The 22,730-nt window shown below is 26.6% G+C and overlaps 1 protein-coding gene across 4 annotated transcripts in view; it reads right to left on the bottom strand.

The window, feature by feature from the left end:
• The window catches only part of LOC105844098 (uncharacterized), a 29,449-nt gene extending 7,201 nt beyond the window's left edge, over window positions 1-22,248 (bottom strand). The window contains exons 1-4 of one of the 4 annotated variants that reach the window (XM_065817261.1): window positions 22,190-22,248; window positions 20,598-20,680; window positions 19,344-19,594; window positions 10,228-11,559 (exon numbers count right to left, since the gene is read on the bottom strand). In XM_065817261.1, the coding sequence (XP_065673333.1) occupies window positions 10,228-11,559; window positions 19,344-19,593 (1,582 nt within the window). In that variant the 5' untranslated portion in view covers window position 19,594; window positions 20,598-20,680; window positions 22,190-22,248. Of the gene's footprint in view, window positions 1-10,227; window positions 11,560-19,343; window positions 19,595-19,966; window positions 20,200-20,597; window positions 20,681-21,889; window positions 21,998-22,189 lie in introns of those variants that run through there. The other 3 variants (XM_065817258.1, XM_065817260.1, XM_065817259.1) reach the window with 3 other exon arrangements.
• Between the last annotated feature and the right edge of the window lie 482 nt (window positions 22,249-22,730).

Raw genomic sequence — 22,730 nt, 5'->3', positions numbered from 1 at the left:
TATATATATATATATATATATATATATATATATATAATTTATCTATATATTTATTTATATATATATATATGTATATATATATATATATATATATATATATAAATATATATATATATATATATATATATACATATACATATATCTATATGTATATATACATATATATATATGTATATATATATATATATATATATATATATATATATATATATATATATATACATACATATATATATATATATATATATATATATATATATATATATATATATATATATATATATATTTATATATATATATATATATATATATATATATATATATATATATATATATATATATATATATATATATATATATATATATATATACATATATATATATATATATATATTAATACGGTAATAAATAGTGCGCATAGTTACGCCTAATGTTTCGCCTATTGTTCGTGTTGTTAATGACGGTTCTGTATTCTGTAAAATACACCATTTCTTAGTTTTTAAGTAGTTTCTAGAACTTTTTATGCGCGGTTACATTTTCCATGCGGTCAAGCAAGTCAGCTTGCGAATTTGAGATGATGTACTTTTATTCTCAAGAAGAGTTGATGTTGTTCATTGTTTAAAACAAAAATTTAAATAATCGTTTGTTTGTTGTTGGTTGTTTTTATTATTCTAATTTTTATAGCCTGTTTTCATTTTTTAGAAGAAGTTAGAAATAAAACGTCTGGTAAAATAATTTTTTTAGTACAATCTAAACATGAATGCTGTAATTTATCTAATCTTCCAAATATGAATACTGTAATTCAATAGTGTTAGTGTCGTTTCACTTTCTTTTTAAATAAACTTTCTAGACTTTTCTAAAAGCGTTTCTTTACTCCACGCGGTCTTTCAAGCAAGGTCTTCCAGCTGATTAGAGCTGATAAATTTTTAGTTTCAAGTGGAAATGTTGTTCATTGTTTAAAAACTAAAATTTGTTTGTTGTTCGTTGTTTTTATTTTTCTGTTTTTTTTTTTAAAAGAAGTTAAAACTAAAATGACTAGTAAAAAATTTTTTTTTAGTACAATGTTTCTTTTTTAGTAAAGTGTTTCAGTTTTGTCTTCAGTCTTTTTAGATCATTTTAAGCAAGTACTGTTTCATTTTTTTAGAGCAGTTAGAAGGAGCTGAAGGCCTTTTTAGTAAGTATATAGTGTATAGTAGTTTATTTATAGTTTATATTAGTAACATAGTTATATTAGTTTATTTATAGTTTATATTAGTTTATGTAGTATAAGTAGTTTATTTATAGTTTATATTAGTTCAAGTTTATTTATCGTTTATATTAGTAAGTTTATTTATAGATTATAGATTAGGATTAATGAGAATACAAATTTTTTTTTAGACAGGCTAGCTGACAGCGACTTAAGTAAGTTTTATCATTTAGATTTTATTTGAGTACAAATGTAGCATTAGCAATTTTATTGTATATAATTTTATCTCAATTTTTATTTTTAGACAGACAAGTAGAACTCAGTAAGGACTTAGATTTTGTAGATTTAAAAACTTCTTTTGAATATTCTTTTAAACCATTGAATATGTTTTGAATATTTTAATAAATTTTGTCATTTAGGTGTGGTAGCATCATCAGTTGGTGCAAGTGGTAGTAATGTCTTTTATTTTATTTTACAGCAAATAGTAATGTTTTTTAATTTATTTTAAAAAGAATCAATAAATATTGTTTATTTAAACATAATCATCAGGGTAAAATAGATAAGATAGATAAAATAGCTTTTTTATTTAATATTTTTTTATTTAGTTATAACTTCAGTTGCACCAGCCACAACAGGTAACTTCGTACATTTATTTTTATATACTTGAATTACATTTGTTACTTAACTTTTCAAGCAATAAATATTGTTTATTTCAACATTATCGTCAAGATTGTATAAATAAACTTTTTGTTTGATAATTTATTTTAGTTGCTTCTGGATCAACTTTAAATAATGGTAACTCATTAATTCATATTTTATTATAGATAAATGCAGATAAAAAAATGTAAGTTGGAAATTTTTGTAGATTCAAAAGCAGGAAGCTTTTTTCTAAAGGTTCTTTCTATTTTTGGATTAAATCCACTATCACTACATTTGTTCTATGTTTATATAATGTACTTTAATAATTTTTGTCATTTGAAAAAAAATATATCTACGTTAAATTACACCAGGTTGTCGAAAATAGTTATAGTTTAATGATAATGTTGTAGACTGTTAGAGCAGATTATAGATCTTTGATCTATTTAATCTATTTAATAACCTACTACCAAAGGGAAAATTTACTATCAGTTGTTTTTTTTTTTTTTTTCTGTTCAGTTGACAACAATGAAGAAAGAGGTAGTATGTTTAAAAGAATTTTTATTTTTTTATAAAGTAACTAAAATGTTTTTTAAAAAATTGTTGTTGACTTAAAAGTAAAACAGTAGGTTTTTATATTTTTATACAATAAGCCCAAGAACTAAGGTAATACTTAAAATCATATTGTCAATTATAGAGAAGAAATTTAAAATTCTCAGTAAGACAGCTTCTTATTATTTTACCTCAAGTTAGTTTAATTAAAATTTATTTTCTTTAGGTGATCAAGAGAGAGCTAATATAGGTATTAGTTACATTAGTTTAGTGAATTTATTTTTAAAAAGTTAAGTTTTAACGTCTATACATTTAAGTGCTTTTATTGTTAAGACACAGAATTGAAGACTGAAATAAGTCAGTGTTTTTGCTATTAAAATAATTGGTAATAGGAATTTGTTTATTTGTACTGTAACTGGAATTTTAAAACTTTAAGTACTAAAGCTTTATTTTCTTTTTTCTTTTAGGAGAGTTGGAAAAAAAACTAAGTATAAATTATGTGATTAGTATAGTTAAATAAAGCATTTACATCTGTACACTCAGTAGTCCAAGTCAGTTGTCACATTTTAGAAATTGTCCAGGAGAGAGTAAATAGTAAAATAATTAGTCCTTAATGGCTTTTTTATTCTTGATGGTTAAATTTATGTTTTATTTAATTTGTCTTATTTAATTTATCTTGAGGCAAATGAAATATAATTTTGACAAAAATAAAAAGTTAAATAAAAAAAGTGAAAAGTCATTTCTGAACTACAGACGTTTTTCCTTTGAACATTGTGGGGACACCAGACCCTTTATATTGACCAAACTTTGTTTCACATTGTTGCAGGAAAACAGTCTTTATACCTATGAAGATACTGAAAAAATTAAAAAGGTCTCATACATAACTCATTTTCACAAAAAACTGGATAACCGACCTTTGTCATCTGAGGTACAGATATTAAAATTTAAAGTTTTTTTTAGTTTTGGTTTAGTTTATAGTTAATTTTAGTTTAGTTTTAATTAGTTTAAGCTTCAGTTATCTTTTATCTTACTTTAGACAACTTCATAGAAGAAATGAATATTTATTTATATGTAAATATAATTCTATCAATTATTCTGAGGTATATTTTTTGTCTTTAGTGTCTGGTAGAAGCATAACTGGTAGGGCTGTGTTTTAAATTTTATATATTTTTTACGAAGAAATATGTGCAATAGGTGAAAGAATTATTTAATATAAATATGACATTTTTAAACTGTTTGCATTTTACTCATATTTTTATTAAAATTAAACTTTTTTTTAATTTGTTTTTAGCATCCTCTTCATCCTGTGAAAATGGTGAGGTTATGCTTTATATTTTGATTTAAAAAAATTGTAAATATTTTTAAATTTTATTATATCCTTCTATTTGTAATTTTAGAGTTGTTAACATTTGAGGAATAAAAAAGATATCGCTCTTAACACCCAGGGCCTCTCTCGGAGAGGTCCTTCAATAAGTGGCAAAGTAATGGCGGTATGGATGAGCCATCCTTCAAATGGAGGGCTCATTCATACCGGGGTGTTGGGAGACACCGAAGAAAAAATGTCTTCTATCAGTGAAGATATTTATAACTTTTTTGTTGCCGTTTTTTCTTTGGTGACTTTTTTTTATTTTTTTTAATTTTGTAATTTTTTTTTTCATTTGTAATTTTTTATTTTTTATAATATACTATTGTTTGTATTTGGTTTGTTTTTGTCTTTTATAATTGAAATTTTATTTGTTTTTCACCAATTAAACTTAAATATAGTTAAATTGATTCACTACCCAATCATCATAATAGGATGCTACATTCTATTTGTTAAAAATAATTAATTGGTAGTTTAATTTATTTAAAACACTGCTTTTAAAATTTACTATAAGCCAAGACTATTTAGCTATATAAATGCAATTTATTTATATCTATTTGATTTTTTATCTTTAATGTTTTTAGTTTGGCTCCTTGAAGCATTTTTTTTTCTTTTTAATTAAAATATTTTAAATCTACTGTAATGTCTTTTAAATATAACTAAAGTTTACTAGAAGCCAACGTGAAATAACGTCATAAAACAACACCGACAAGTTGCATCATGATAGCAGTTTAAGTATGACAACAGGCTACCAAAAGGCAGGTAAATTGTTTTCCAGTTTGTTTGTTTTGTTTTTCTTTTATGTCTACTTATCTGTTACAATTTTTATTTTAGGTTTGTCATATGACGCATTAATGCAATATAAAAGGTCAAAGTTTACATATTTTTTACAATTTGTTATACACATTAGGGTAGAGCGATTTTGAAAATTTTTGAAATTTGATTTGCCTGAGCAGCAAATCAATATCTTTTTGTGAAAAAAGAACCTTACTCTTTTTTTTTATAGTTTAGATAAGTTCTTGAGGATTCCTTTGGATTCTAAATTTTTGATGGGTCCTAATATTGTTTAAATTTTTTTTTTCTAAACTATATTAACTTGATACTTAAAAGAAGCAAAATAATATACTGATTTTGAAAATAATATTTGTTTTTATTAAAAAATCAAAAAAGTAGAGTTGTTTTTTTCATCAAAAACCCCCGTCCTCAACAAAACGGGGGTTTTAAGGTATATTTTTGCAAGTATTTTTTTCACTAAAACATTTTTCTAATAAAATTATTATTTATGGAACAAGCATTTTTTTTCTGCTTTTTTTGAGTCCAAGGTTGATATGGTTTAGAAAATAAAAATTCAAAAATATTAGGACCTGTCAAGAATTTAAATTCCAAAGAGGACCCTCAAGATCTCATCAAAATCAAAAAATATTTTTTTACTTTTATCTTATAATTAACAGACTTTGATTCGTGTCTCAGTAATATTGGTTTTTAAACTCATTTTTTTTTGCCATGAAAATCGCTCCACCCTAATACACATGTTTGATTGTAAATCGACTTTTTTTTGTTTGAAACGTATTTGTACTCAATTGCTTAGTTATTTATAATAAATTTATTTAGTTGTGTGCATTTATCGTTTTAAAGACAATTTCCTTTTTTAAAGAAACATGTATCAAGGGGATACCAAAAAATTAATAACTCATAAATAAATTACTTCACTTCATATTAATCTTATTAATAAAAGTTCATGTTATAAAAAATATAACAAGAATTTAGCTTTAATCTTTTGTCAATTTAAGGCATGATGAAGTGTTATTATTTTGTGTCAGTAACTAAAAACGTATTGTATTGAACTTAGTAATGTCTAGGAAAATGGTTCGGCCGTACACTGATATGACCTATGTTAGTTGTAAATTACTCAAATAACGTTAAATAATTGGTAAATTAATTTATTTTAATTTTACAGATAGTTTAATTTTTTAATTTGAAGGAGTTTTTCTTACAGGGTATTAGTTAAGGTATCGCAACTTTAAATTGTGGAAAACAGCCACTATAAATTAACAGACCGACCGTAACCCGTATTACAGGTTGCTTTCTGCTAAATATTAATTTGTAATACCAAGTTAAGGTATAATTTTTTTGAATATTTATTTTTTAAGCTTAACTCATCACTCTAAGCAAAATAAAGAAAAGTATTAAAAACAATTAGAAACTACTCAACTAAAAGCAAAATAAAGATAAAGGAAAGGGAAAATATATTTCCAATATTTTACCTAAACAATTTTTCAAAATTTTTAAGTAAGACTTGGATGATCTATGCATATAATTCAAGTCATATTTTAACAAAACGATTTTGTTGTGATTTGCACTGTATCTTTAATGAAGCTAACAGTTTTGTTTAACTACGAAGCCAAGAAAAATAAAAGTAAGCAGAACTAAAAAAGTATTAAAAAATGTATATTTCGTTAGAGAAAACAAATTAAGTTATTATTAATAATTTATTTACTTCAAACCCGTATTACGGGTTGCCTACTGCTAGTATATATATATATATATATATATATATATATATATATATATATATATATATATATATATATATATATATATATATATATACACTAGTGGCCATAGGAATGGACACCCCTGTAATTTTTATAATTTTTCTTAGAAAAGCTGACATATCATGCATTTAGTAAATTTAATTATTTATTTTTATATTTAAACCACGTCATCTTTTATTTGGCTTATAGAAAATTAAAAATTTTATTCGTTTATATTAATTTTAAACATATTTATGGATTATTATTGCTAATTGGTGTCAAAAATGAGTCATTGCTCTACTAATGGGTGTCTCTAGTAAAAGGTGAGTTTCTCATTCTTTTTTTGCTTTTGTGAAAATTTATTTGATCTATTTATTGTGATGACTAATAGTTAATTACGTTGTTAATTATCATTTTTATCCATTTTAAGCTATAAATACAGTATCATTGTTTTGTAGTCATTTAGTTGAGTTTCAACAAATGCTGGTGAAAAGTCGACAATGCTCTTGAAGATTTTTAAAACTGTACTTTTACTTACAATTGCGAAAGGATATCTATCACCTACAAAGCAATGCAAAGCTGTTACATTACGTGAAGAAGGTTATTCGTACATGGAAATTGCCAGAAAGTTGGGAAATGGAGCAACAAAATCTGGTGTGAGGAAGATGTGCAAAAGGTTTATGGCAACCAATACCTTCAAAAATATGCCAATAAAACGAAAAATTAAGAAAACAACTGCCAACGATGACAGGATGGTAATGAGGCTTGCACTTAAGAACCGAAGAGCAACTTCAACTGAAATTAAAATGATTTAAAGGCCGCCGGAGTTTCGGTTAGTTCAAGAACAATTCGCCGAAGGCATTTTGAAAATAGTTCAAAAGCAAGAAGACCCAGAAATAAACCATATTTAAACAAAAAAAAATGAAAAAACAGTTTGATTTGGGCAAATGAACACAAGGAGTGGACAAAGGAAGACTGGGCAAGAGTTATTTGGAGTGATGAAAGCAAGATTTTCACTTTTGGAAGTGATGGAATCAATTTTGTGAGAATAAGGCCCGGTGAAGATCTTTTACCTGAGTGCACATTGGTTACAATGAAGCATCCTATATGTTTAAAATACCATCCACAATGTGGATACGATCCATAGCATCTCTGGTCATGCATCGATGCATGACCAGAGATGCTGTGGATCGTATCCACATTGTGGATGGTATTTTAAACGCCAAAAAAAACCAAGAAAACATATTAGAAGCCGAATTACTCCTATCGATTGATGATTTGTTTGTGGGGCAAAACAGAAACCTGTGTGTTCCAGCAGGACAGTGCTACATGCCACACATCAAAAACTGTCAAAAACTGGTTTAAAGCCAAAAAGATAAACGTTTTGAAGTGGCCTGAAAACAGTCCGGACTTGAATCCGATAGAAAACCTGGGAACAAACGACAATTAATAGAGGCTATAATTAAGTTCTGGTTTCACGTGATCAGCTCTGAAGATTTGGGCAATTTAGTGGACTCAATGCCTCGTAGGATTGCTGCAGTAATAAAAAATAATGGATATCCATCAAAATACTAAGTTTTTTTTTTATAAGCCATATTTTTAATAACATGTTTTGTAAGCTGTAAAACGTAAATTTACCATAATTTGCCACTTTGTCATTAAATTGTTATATTTTTGTAATAAAATTGTGAATTTTAATCAAAATTTTAATTTTTTTTTAATCTAAACACATCAAAAAATAATAATCAAAAAAGAAAACCGCATAAATATGATTATTTTTATTATTCACACTAAAGTGAAGTTTTCATATACTTTGAATGGGTGTCCATTCCTCTGTGCACTAGTATATATATATATATATATATATATATATATATATATATATATATATATATATATATATATATATATATATATATATATATATATATATATATATATATATATATATATATATATATATATATATATATGTATATATTCCACATTTAAACTAACTTAAAACTTTCATTTTAGGTTTCTTTAAAGATCACAGTGAATAAAGATAGCAATAGCTGTTAAAAAATATATTGGTAAGGTTTCTGCAATGCTTTTTTGAAACTTTTGTAGATCCATAAAAGTCATATACCATCAAAAAGCAGTTAGATAAGCTAACATGATAGACAAGTGTGTACATATGATAAAGAAAAATTTTATCTCCATGCAAACTTAAACCATCATCAGTAATACCTTTGACAATAATCTTCAAACTGATCAAAAAAAAGGATGTATATTTAACCGGAGTATCTTCTCATTTAGACATTTTTTAACGTCAAATAGTTTTTTGGGTGGATAAGCTTTTAAAGCAGTCACAGTCTTTTCACAAAAAACTCTTAAACATGTTGACATATTTTAATGTTGAATTAGTTTAGAAAAATTGCAGTTTCATTAAGTTCAGATAACTGTACAATAGCATATTTTTCGAATCGAAAAAGTTTTTCAAGATGTGACCATTTTGCAATTCTTGAAATACTTTTGTAAGTAAAACATAGTTCTTGACATTTTTCTCTGAGGCAATTAGTGCAAATAGATTTTATTCAATGAAAAAAGTCTTATAGAAGGAAAATGTTACCATTAGTGCAACAAGTATTACGGAGAAAAAACATTCTAAAAACTGCCTATTTACTTTGTTGTTGTCGCAAAAAATAATAATAATAGAACCCTCACAAATTTTTATTTTTTCAATTGTTTGATCATATTAGAAATTAGTATCTAAGTCTGTTACTGGTAATACCTTATTCAAAAAATATTTTCTACCAAATAAAGAACAAATCATTAAACCCAAGACTGTTTTTGCTAAATCATTTTGGGAATTCACAGATTCACTAAAAATGTAACTTCTTTCATATTTTAACTGTGATTTAAGGTAAATTTAAACAACTAGTTAAATATGTTGTCTTCAAGAATTAAAACATTTTTTAAAATACAACTTTAAAAAACCATTGCATCTAACGTTTCCTACCTTTTGATGTCAACTTTATCATCAAAGATATACAATTGGTAGTTCGTATTTATTCGTACCATTTCTTTCTATTGAAAGAAATGCTTTCTTTTAATAGAAATAGGAGGTTTAAAGAAGAAATAGTATTGTAGGTCTTTATTATTTACTGACAAAAGTAATTAATAAAGTAAGCACTTGTTAGTTACTTCTTCTCATAAATAATTAACTATTATTTATTGATTATTTGTTTTTTAAGTAGAACATTGCCTTTTTTAGTTTTTATCAAATAACTTCTTTGTTTTACAAAAAAACAAAATAAAAATATTACGATTAGATTCCGAATAAAAAACTCTTTTAAACCTTTTTTAAAAAAACTTTAAAACTATTATATTATTTAAAATTTAAAAAGTATTAAATTTGTAAAAATAGTTTTTTCAAATTGACGTACCAAAAATCCCTGTTAACCACACTAAAATGTCAACAGTCAAAAGTATTTTTTTATATGTTTTATGACGTCATGTAGTCTTACTCTTTATTGAACTGCTTTTACATTATGATATTTAAAATGTTTATTTAAATAAAACTTAGGCAAAAGTGACCGACTTAAAATAGTGACAGAAAATCCTCTAACTTAACTTATATAAATTTGTAACTTAATAAACATTATTAATCATTGCATAAACTGTTTTTAATAATTTAATTTTTTTATCTATTTTATTCATCTCACACTTTTTTTTCTTTTTCGCATTAACAAAGAAAATGTTTATTTCCTTGACAGACCAAGTCGTTATATGAAGAAACATAATGATCAAAATAATTTTGGGTAGGTGGTAGGGTTCTATTTAAAGATCTCCAATTTAGTAAAAAAATCATCATTGTAATTTCACAAATACTGTGTTGAGTTTGTTGGGAAAATGTAGAACGTACAAATGTTTTATTGTCAATATAAGTATAAATATATTAAGAAGTGTCTTACCTAATACTTTTTGAAGCCAAAATTTCTCTTTATGAACAGGTTTTTTTAAGTTGCTAATTAAACATGTAAAGTTTCTTTTTCTTCCATACCCTATTCCGCATACCATTGGTATGCACATATGCAACCGTTTGTTGTTAATTGCGGTTTGTGGACCATCGCATAAATACAAATGTACAGAAGCACAAAATTTTAACAAAATAAAATGAGAAAATTCATATTGTTGACTGATATTAGACATTTCTATAAATCCAATTGGTTCCAAATCATGCTTTTCAAGAATAGGGAGAAACTCATCTGGTAAAATAGAAACTCTTTGATTTTGTAACAAAATAGACGCAATTTTGCACACACCTAAGAAGTATTGGTTATTAACAAGCATTAATTCATATAAAGTTATGCTTTTTGATTTGCTTTTTTGTTGCATAAAATAATAAAGTATTAAAGTGTGCAACTCGGTTAGTGTTTTAACAGAATGAACAAGTAAGTGTAACGTTGTTGAGCATATAGCTTTTAAATAAAGAGGAACAGAAAGTAATGATTTTCCTTCAATCGATGATGATGAAATATAGTTTAAATTTTTTTGTAAAGTTTTACTTAGTAAATTATCTTGTAAGTAGAACTTCATTCCCAGGTTGTTAAAACCCATAATTTGAATGTTTAAAATGTTACCATCTTCTTTCCCTGCACTCATATATTTAGATACAGCTTGTACTCTTCCAGCAAGAATACATTTAATTTCTTTTGCGCTAAGTATATGCTCCAACATATTTACCAATGGAATATTACTAAACAAACCTAATTTATGGTTTAAAAGTTTTTCGAAATGAGTAAATTTATCTAAACCATCAATTAGTAGCTTAATTGACCACTTAAAAGTTATTTTTTGAGCCACTAAAACACCTGAATATAATTTCATAATAAGTTCGTTTAAGCTCAAAATAGATTGAAAATCAATTGAATTTGTTAGATCAAAATAAAAAACAAAGTCTGTATTTTTCCAGATCAATTCTTTTGCCCATAAAAGAAGACATTTTTTGAGGAAATATGTTTTACCTATTCCGGCAATACCAGAAATCAAAACTAATGAATCATTTGAATCTTGTTCAAATATATCTTCAAACGTCACTGTTTTGTAATTACTTTGTTTTTTAATGAAGTCTCTCCACTCATTAAAGTTGATTTTTTCAGCATTCTCATCATTATTTTTAAAACAATCCCCATTGACCAAATCAAAATGGTTTTTGTATAGTTTAACAGTGTTGTTTGTTCGGGTTTGTTGGGGATCGGCATCGTAAGTTTCAATATAATGCAATTTCAACTTTTCAATTGAACCTAAAATGAAAAAACTTTAAAAAAAAGTTAATATCAAAATGTTGAAATAGTTTTATAGTTAATAACTTTATTTTTTTTTTTTTTAATAACTCATTTTTTAAATCAAATATTAAGTTTTGTGCTATCCTTTATTGCTGAACTAAATTTACGGTATATTTTCAACAACTTAGAATTTTTTGGGAGAAGAGGCAGTCTAGGACAAGGGTAGAGAGCTTCTCTACAAACGTTTTATTATTTTTTATATTTTTCTAATTTTTTTAATTCTCAAGTGTAAAGATTTACCTTCAAACTTACACTCCCCAATAAATTTTTTTTTTACATTTTTAGTGAAAGGGATCAAAAATATCGACTTAAATAAAACAGAATTTTCATATCATCACGCTATCATGCAGTGTCAGTAATCCCCTGTTTATCATTCTTGTAACTTTTATTGAGCTGCTCGTAGTTTTTTCAAACACAGGTTTTGAAGGAAATTTGATGTTGGGCAACATATTGTTTCATCCAAGTTCTTCATCCATTACTATGTAAAGGACCTGGCCCAGAACATGGTGTTGACAACCAAATAATTGTGGTTCTTCCAGTTTCTTTTCATTAAAGCGTCTTTCTAACTGACTGTAGATCCCATTCTCATTGCTGTTATATCTTAACAGTATCTGTTATATCAATAGTATATGCTTTTCCGTCTGGTTAATCTAGTGCTTATAACAAGTAATTACTTTTTTTATGGTTGATAACTTTGAAGATCTAACTAATTTGGTAGCAATTTTAGTTTTGTTGTAGTTCTTGCTGGTACTTGTGGACTGTTCTTCTAAATCTGTGCTTTTGATTTTCTGCCTCGGACTCGGAAGTTAATGTTTTTGCTATTGCCGCTATTGTTGTTAAAGTAGGCATCTAGTACATTTTTTTACTTTTAAATGAATGGATAATTTTTAAACAAGCAGTCTTTCCAATTGTATACCTGACCTGTTATTTGTCTTCAATTTGAAGATGATGCAACCTTTTGTCCTCACAGCAGAGCCATTCATCATCTTTTTGTCTGTAATGTCAAAAGCTTCATTCCATGAATAGTATTTTCTTTGTTTTACACATTTATTTTACGCCTTCATAGCTTTATCCATTTTCTTGTACAACTTGAATTATTAAATGTTGCAAACCTAATTTTTTTTTCCCATAAAGGCAAAAAGGCATCTGTGGTCTTTTCAATTTGCACATGGTTTGCAACGCTGCAATTCCTCTGGCTCTTCAATCTTAACTAGAGCTTTTAGCATTTGTAGCTTTGTTTCAGCTGGAACTTCTTTATCCCCCCTAAGTACAAAAAACAAAGTTGGAGAAATTAGTATCAGTTATGGCGTCCCATGCTCACAAGCAGGGCCATATTAAGGCGTAAATTACCCAAAAAAACGAAAACCACCAAATTATCAACGATTGGATATTTAAACTCGCGGTCTCATATACAACATAATACTACTAAATATATACTACTAAATGTTTAACTATCGAACATCTACGCACAGTGAAAATGTTTTTATCTATTGGATGTTTAACTATTGGAAACCAAGACACTGCAACAACATATTTTACTTTGTTGCACAAAGTATCTTTTTCTCGTTTTCATTTTGTATATATCCGATTCAATAATAAAAAAAAAACTAGTGCAGACTGTTCGCTCGTTATATTATTTATATAATGATTTCTTTTTATTAAAAGAAAAAATTTATAATCATAAAAAAATATAAAAGTGGATGGAAGAAAGTCAAGTTAAAGAAAGAAGTAGAAAAACGTTACAAAAAGTTCTGTCAGTAACTAAAAAGATTGCGGAACCCTATTAACCCCAAAACATTATTAAGCTCGAATCGAATATTGAACTTGGTACAAGTAGCTCAATTGTAACTGAAACATGTCAAACTGATGATCACGATTAAGCAACAGTTATAAAGACATTAGAACAACGAACATTAATTATGAACAAGAACTTCAAGATGAACCAGTTCTATTAGAAGATCAAGCAGAAGAGGTTAAAGTAGAGCTGCAAAGTGATAAACTTGCAGATGTAGATACAAATGTTTTCCGATGATGTTGGAATGTTGAAAGTTACTGATGCTTAGCGCGATTACTTCTGTTTCAAAGAAAATGCTAATTGTCAACAAATGGAAAACAATTTTAGCACGCCACAAGTTATATTTCCAGGAAATACGTTTAAACAATGTAGTTTAAAATCTTTTTTTTATTTTTTTGAGAGCAATTAAACGGTGAAAAGCGTGATTGGTTTTGTTATTATCCAAAAAGTGTGAGATATTCTGTGCTAATTGTAAACTATTCGCAAAAATCAAAGAAATGTCATTGTTAAAAACAAGTGGTAATTACAGTTGGAAGAATGCAGTCAGGGATTTAAGTCTCCATTAAGTCAGTACTTTGCACAGAAATAGTATTAAAAAAGTTAATTATATAAAAACTGCAGGGAAGCAAATAGATAAAAGTCCTGTAGAAATGAACATATCTGAAAGGAACTATTCGCGTTAACTTCTTAAATGGATTTTAAGTGTAATCAAATTCTTGTTGGCAAGACGTCTTGCTTTTTGCGGAAATGAGGAGATTAATGGATTTGGGAACGATGGAATTTATTTAGGATGTTGGGAGCTATTTGCGGAGTGTGATTTTTTAGAACACATTCAACAACGCCGTAAAAAAGCCACATATCATATTTGTCATCAACAATTTGTGATGAATTTATTTTAATTATAAGTGGTCAGTTAATGAAGCAGGTCATACAAGAAACAAAAGATGCAAGTTGCTGTTTTTTCTTTGTAGACTCAACACCAGATGTTTTGCACTCAGACTAATTAACCTAATTCGATATGTAATAGCAGGCCGACCAGTTGAACGTTATAAAATTTATTACCACTTATTAGCATACTGGTCAGAACTTAGCAAAACTTTTACTTGCATATTAGAAGAGAGCGGCATAAGCATTAAAAACTGTAGAGGAAAATCATATGATAATCCATCAAGTATGAGTGGAAAATACAATGGTATGCAAGCCTAGATTTGCAAAAAAAAGCAACAATAACTTAGCTGAACATATTCCATGTTGTAGAAATTCTCTAAATCTTGTAGATTACAATTCTGTCGACTGCTGTCTAGTTGCAAATTATTTTTTTGATTTCGTATAGAAACTATTTATCTTTTTCTGTGTTTCAACACACGTATAGAATTTACTTTTAACTGGCTTACAGCTTTACGAATACCTATATTGAAACGACTTTCGAATTTACATTGGTTTACTCACCACGATACAGTTGTTGCACTGCAGAAAAGATATATAAAAAATCAACAAATTTTTGTCATGTCTGAATCAACAACTCAAAAGCCTGATACGCGATTGTAAGCAATAGGACTTAATGCAAGTATGAATAAGTTAGACGCTGGACTAATGGTCCAGGTATTGTCAATGCTTTTAAAAAGATTTGAAAAAACAAGCAAATATATTCAAGATTCAAAACTAGATTTGAATACGGCTTCAAAAATATTGCAATCCTTAAAAACGTTTGTTCAAGAGCTTTGTTCTTAATTCAGTGAAATAGAACATAAAGGTAAAATTCTGTATCAAAACAATTTATATCAACAAGTCCATACAAGAAAAATTAAGCAAAACAGAAAATGAAATTTTTATGATACAGAAGCAGATGGCGCTGACGCTGAGTTGACGTCTTCGGAAAAGTTCAAAATTCATACATTTCTTCCAATTACAATCTATATTTATTTATTCCAAAACAAGCTATTATCAACCTTGAATCGGAGAATCTTTGTATACAGTGTTAATAATAATTTGCTTTTTTGTCTCAAGCTAATGCTTTAAATTCTTACGAATTGCGAGCCAAAGCCGCGCATTTATTGGAAATATATCTTAAAGACCTTGAGCCTCAGTTTTCAGATGACATTGTTCAATTTGTTGCTTTCTTCAAACGGTTTAACAAAGAAATCATGTCAACTGAAAGCAAAATTTATATAAGGAAAAGTAAAAAATTGCAGATGTTCATATATATTGATAAGCAAAGGCACTTTGCTGCTTTGCTAAATGTTTATTTGCACATCTCATGTATTGTAGTTTAATAGTAAACAATAACAGCGGAGAACTTTCATTCTCTCAATTTAAGCTTATAAAAAACGATTTAAGATCAACTATGGGTCAAAAACGCTCTGTCGCTATTATGCAGAGAAAAAAGACTACTTCAAAAGCTTGATTTTGATTCTGTAATTGGAAAATTTGCCATAAAAAATTTAAAAAAATTTAACGTCTAATAGTTAAAGATTTTAGTAAATGAACAAATCTTCAAATTCACAAAAACTGCAATATCATTGTAAAGTTATTTGTAATTTATTACTAAAATTTATTATAAATTTAAATTTTTACAATTTTTCATTAAATTAAAAACTACTCATTACAGTAAGTATTTTGAAAACAATGTTAACTGGATTGAATTATAACAATTATAAAACATTTTTTATCAATTTCTCCGCATTACTGCTACAAATTTTGTAATTTTTAATAATAGGCCTTAGGCCCACATCAAGTCTGCAGCCTCAGGCCCACTAGGCCCTTAATTCGGCTCTACTCACAAGCAAAGCATTTCTAATCTTTTTGATGACCTTTCCTATAGCATAGGCTGTCTGGATAGCTTTCAAATCAAAGTAGAGCAGCCGTAGCGCAGTCGTTAGAGCGCTTGCCTCAAAAGCTAGAAATTCGTGGATCAACGCCGACTGGGCAAGTTTTGTAAAATTGGTAAGGAAGGAGAAGGTATGATCTTCCTTTCAAATGCTCTTCCGCATTTCTCTGTGATAAGGCTGTAAAGACTTCTTGGTGCAACTAAAATTAAAAAAATAGAAATAATGAAAGTCATTGTAGGGAGTCTGGAATCCATAAAAATATATTTACATTCGTGGAGCATAGCAAATTGCATTAAACAAACTTGCGTCATTCTTTTGTAGCGCCTCTTTTTCTTTTAAAATATTAATGATATCTTTGTTCATATGAAGAGTAAAGATGTAGAGACCATGTGCTAAACACCTTGCCTCATGGCAGGTGCCAGATTGATGAAACTTAATATCTTGTCTTTCTGCTCTTAGGAAGGAGAAGGCTAGTTTACAGACTGCTCCATAATCATTCCTAGAAAATACTATATCAGTAGTTGCATTTATCAAAAATGTTTTAGTTTTCTCTGAACCAGGAAAAGCAAACAAAGCTTATCTTTACATCATCTTATTGCCACTCCTACTTTCGTATATATTTTTTCATCATTAACTTTCTCGCAGATTTCAGGCCACTTCTTCTTGAGCTTAACATAAACAGACCTTCTTAGACCTTTAGTTTTCTCACTAGTGAGAGTACCATATAATGAGATGCATATTTTTTATATGTCTGACTGTTAAACATTATTCACAACATTGGAATTTTTAAAATGTCTGTAAGAATTTTGTACTGCTTCACTGACTCTGCCTTTATTATTTGCAGTTGAATCACAATATATACCAATGATCTACCCCCTACATCCATAATATTCTTAAAGATTAATAACTTGTTCTGCTTAGTAAAGTACCTTTGAAGAAAGACAACAAACAATACCTGAAAAATGGTCTTTCATGAAGTCTTTATCTGGGGAGCTCACTAAAACTGCAAGTCGCCAATATTTTGAATAATAATAACCCCTGGGTTAATTTGGTCTAACACTTTAGTATCAAAATGAAATGTTATTGGCCGGCTTTTACTTTAAATTTACTCAAAACCTCGTTTGCGTTCTATGTATTTATATTATTTTTTTGCTTCGAGATCATGGTTTATCTTCATTTTTACACCTTTGGCCTCAAAAACTTATCTTAAAATTGCCAAATGAGATTATACACCGTCATTAAACCTTGTTGCTGGAATGTCAGTCCATCTAAGGAGTTTGTCAACATTCACTGCTAGATTTCTCGCATCTCTAGATTTGTAACTAGATGATATTCAATTAAAAAAAATTTTTTACCTTAAAATAATTATTTACTTTTCAACAAAATACTTTTTTAAATACAATTTTTGTTAATCCTAGATACCAAGCAGGAGTTTTTACGACCTGTACAAACATCATTGTTACAAACAAGAATCCTGATTTCAACTTGTAACCAATGATACCCAAATTTTTCTTGCAAACATAGCATACATTTTTGGAAAAGATATTATAAGCTGGGGCAGATTTTAGAATAGACCATTGTAAATTAAAACTTTTCTTTTTTCTTTTAAATCCCAAATATATTTTGACAGCAGAGTCTCTTTTGACACAACACCCAAAAAAAATATTAAAAAGAGACTATGCTGTCAAAATATATTTGGGATTTAAAAGAAAAAATAAAAATTTTAATTTACAATGGTCTATTCTAAAATCTGCCTCTGCCTATAATAACATTTCCAAAAAATGTATGCTATGTTTGCAAAAAAAGTTTGAAATAATTACTCATTTAAATCAGGAAAATTTATAAAATAAAAAATCTGAATTAATTTCTATATGTTGGAACGAAAATAAATACCTTTTAAAAAATTATAAAAACAAATGAACAAATTAAACTATCCCCATTCTAAAGAAATTTATTTAATAATTACTTTCTGTAACTTCCCTTTAACCAAAAAAATATAGTAATTAAAAAATTTTTCATTTTTATTTTTAGTTATAATAATTTATAACTTCCTGTAAAACATTTTTTTTTATAAATTGAATTTTTTTTGAGATTAAGTAACTCTGCTTGATGATCCAGCAATGGTTAAACTTAAAGTTAAAGAAAAAACTTAGATAAGTGTTTTTTACTAATTTATATATATATATATATATATATATATATAAATATATATATATATATATATATATATATATATATATATATATATATATATATATATATATATATGTATGTATATATATATATATATATATATATATATATATATATATATATATATATATATATATATTTATATACACTCCTTGTCGACGTTTACGGGGACATGTTTTTTTTGTTCCTGTAACCTTTTTTAACTCTTTTTCTACTATTTTTATCATATTAGTATATTCTTTTAAGTTTTTCTTCTATTTTTATTTTATTTCTTATTATATTTTATACATATTTAAGTTTATTATTTTATTATAAAAACATATTTTTTATATTTATTGCTCGAATTTTCATTTCCTTTTAATACATTATATTTCACTTTTATTTTCATCTATTCACTAAAACGAATCATTACAGTAATATTACCATATTTAAACCTTGCCGTAACCCTATCCTTAAGCTTGATCTTGCTGCTGACCCAAACTCTAAATCAATGTAGCAGCACTCCCTTGCGAGTCAGGCTCTCTATAAAAGCTGCTTACGGGGACATTTTTGTTACAAATAAACGATGCTTATGGAAAAAAAAATTACGGGTACACAAAAGTGTCCCAAAAAAAGTGTAAGTATGTATGCATATACACCTATACACAGACTATGTATATATATATATATATATATATATATATATATATATATATATATATATATATATATATATATATATATATATATATATATATAAATATATATATATATATATATATATATATATATATATATATATATATATATATACTTCTTAATAACCTTTCACTTTTCATATTATTGATAAAAACAATAAATAACATCACAAATAGTTCTCACAAATAGCTAACATTATTCCAGATAAGGAAGAATTTTTATTTTGGTTTTAAATTAGTCTTACTTACAAAAAGTTTGAATCTCATTTAAAACATCCATCTGGTCTAATTCTCTTAGAGACTTTTCTATCATTGCCATATAATTATTTTCGTGTTTTTTAACAAGATCGTTGCAAAGGTTTTCCATTTTCACTTTTTCACTGACTTTATCTAAATCATGATAATTTACAACAGCAACATTTATTCCAGTGTGCATTGCGAATTCTTTCCATTCCGATGATAAGTTTTCAGATAAAATGGTTTTTAACTTTGGATCCATTCTTAAAAAAAAGTAAAAATTTCGATGTTAAAGTGTTTAAACAAAAATTTTTACAAAATTTACGTGATCATTTATGAAAAATCATTTATGAAAAATTATCAATGAAATAATACGATAGTTTTGTTTTAAGTATTGCCAACGTTGTAATTGGATTCGTAAAAAACAAAGCCTGGATTTAATTTTAAAAAGAGCCAACATTTTGTTTGTAAATAACTTTTCGTCTAATTTAAAGCCATTTCGCTATTGCATTTTGAGTACAAATATATAGAGTTTCACATATATTTTGAACATGTATCAAAAATTTTAGATGAAAATAATAAAACTGTAAAGTAAATAAAACGAAAAGAAATGTAATAATATATACATTAAAGACCTTAAAACTTAAAATTCTGTCGGCTAGATATTTCAAATATGATCATACTCTATCGTTTGCCATATTATTTAACATAAAGTTGTTTGGAGATAATCATTTTTAATAAGGTGCTCAGTTGCACATACAAAAAGTTAAAGGAATGAAAAAACAAGTAACATCAATAATAAAAGGCTGAAAGAATGCAAAGTTTACGGCTCAATACACGCTGATCAAAATCTTATTTGCTAATGCTAGAACTTTATCTATAACATATGAGAATATCAAAAGCTAATGTATGTAGTCAAGGTGAATAAAACTCATATATTGTGTAATGTTAAAATGGCTAATACGATTTGAAGATCCTTATCACCTTCAAAAAATTATGATTTGGTATAAAAGAATGGTCTGCTTAGTTTTATCTTCAGTACATAGATAAGACATTTAGTCGTTTAAAACTTGACTGTTTGCAGCCAATAAATGCCAATAACACACGTCAATATTTTCAATCAACATGCAAAAAGGGTTTTTGTCTATAAATTTTTTAGTTTGATAGAAACTATTAAAAAAAATAGGGGAAAAAATATTTTATTTTAAATAAGGTAAGTTAAAAAACTGTTATTTTAAATGTTGTAAAGTTTATTACAAAACTTACCGGATATGAGTGTATATTATTTTTTCATTAAATCTAAAATTTTTAAATCAAATTGAAGTTTAGGTTTGATTTGACTTGTGTAACTTGAACATAAAACAAAAAATACAATAATAATAATTAAAGCAATAAAAACAACTTATACAGCGTGCAAAATTAACCTCGGCTGTCGCCATTTGCCGAGGTTTTTTGCCAAGGGCTGTGTAGTATTTTGATAAATTGCCTCAGCAAAAAAGTGTCGCGGTAATTTATCAAAAGAAGCCCATCTGTAAAGCGCGACTTATCGCATTTTGCAGTTTGACTCCTCATTTTTATTTTTATTTTCTATAGACATTAACTAATATAAAATTGGTAAAAAAGTTTATTAATAACCTTTAAAATGGAGGGTAACATTCTAATAAAAAAAAAATAAAAGAAATCATTTTTAAAACAAAATATAGTATTGTGCAACAAAAAGCATTTTTCATTTAATTTAATTTATGAAACTATAAGAAAATAATTTATTAAAAACGCAAAATTTTTATTCAATTTTAAAAATGTTGACGGGGTAATACCGAGGTATATGGTACTTTTGAAGTCAAGTCCTCGGCATTTGTTTGCCAAGCCAAAAAAGCTGAGTTTTGTACGCTGTTATAAAATAATTGCAGTTTTAAACAACATGACTCAGTGTTGAATTAAGATGAGGCTAGGGTAAAATATCGCTAGGGGACCCAGCAGATATGGGGGCCCGGTTCAATATATATATATATCTTTTTAAAAGAAACTCTAAAAATAAAATTGACTTAAAATTGAAAATAAAATGACTTGCTGCGAAATGAAAAGCAATATTTTACAATTTTTTGAATAACTGGTATTATTTAAATGTTGAATTATTTTAATAGTGGCAGAAATACAACTTTATTTAGCGATGAGAGTAAAGGTTTTAGTTTTACACTATTTAAAAAGGCTTTTTTATCTAATTAAAGAAATCTACTAACTTTTTAGTTTTCTTAAGTTAGTCGAGTAATGTTTTTAGTGTCGTTTTAGCTAAATTAGTCTATTGATCTGTTAGTTGGCTAAACTTAGTCTACAATATTTTTAGTCTGACAGAAAATAGTCAATAAGTTTTTTAAATGACTAAACTTAGTCAACTTACTTTTTAGTTTGACTTAAATAAGCTGACTAAATTTTAATGTAGTTGAAAAAAGAGATCCCCTTAAATATTATTGAGTTTTATTAACTAAAAAGTTCAAAACATGATTGCATTAATTAAAATGAAAATTCGAAGTTATATCGTTAAATAAAAATATTCTTACAAATTTATTAAATATTAACCAATACGGTAGTTGAAATTCTTTTAAGCAAAAAACTAAAAAAAAATATGTTGTATGAAACAAGATAAAAATATACCAAAGTAAAAACTTATAACAATTGTTGACATTTCTGTCTGTGTAAAGTAAATAATACAAATAAATAAACAATACAAATACAATACAAATCGCTGTGCGGCCATCAGATAATTTAGTTTTGTGAAGTTCATAACTTTGATAGTGTTATTGTTAATATGAGATAAAATTTCATCACTTTTTCGGGTTTGATCTAAATTAGTGTCTTACATCCACGTATGGTTCCGAGTTCATAAATAGTCAATCGTGGCTTTAATTCTAATTCAAATAAGTATATCGTAGTTTTTTTTATTTTCGTGGGATGATATATATATGACTTATGAGATTAAAAGTTTATTTATTTTTGTTAAGATTTAACAGTTTATGCGTTTTATATAGGCTGTAACAAGATGCCCCATTTGGAAAAAAAGTCTTAGTGTATTTTTAAGTGCTAAGCAGAAACATATTTATTATACTATTATTAGAATTAAAAATGAGCCACAATAAAAATTAGTATATCAATATATATAATAAAAATGATAAATAAATAAATATTGGCATTTAGAGTAATTTACATTAAAGATGTAAAATACATATTTTAAGATATTTCTTGATATAGTATAAATGGTAATTTATTTTTTAAGTTTATTAAAAAAATATATTTTTGACCAAATATTTCTAAACAGCTGTCAGGGCCGACAACACGGATTTCGAAGTGGAGGCACAATCGTCAATTTTTAAAAAAAGTCAACTATATCTAAAATTTTCTTAA

Source organism: Hydra vulgaris, chromosome 14 (genome assembly GCF_038396675.1).
Source record: "Hydra vulgaris chromosome 14, alternate assembly HydraT2T_AEP".
NCBI classification, from domain to species: Eukaryota; Metazoa; Cnidaria; class Hydrozoa; order Anthoathecata; family Hydridae; genus Hydra; species Hydra vulgaris.
This window is presented reverse-complemented; position numbering and strand designations above follow the sequence as displayed.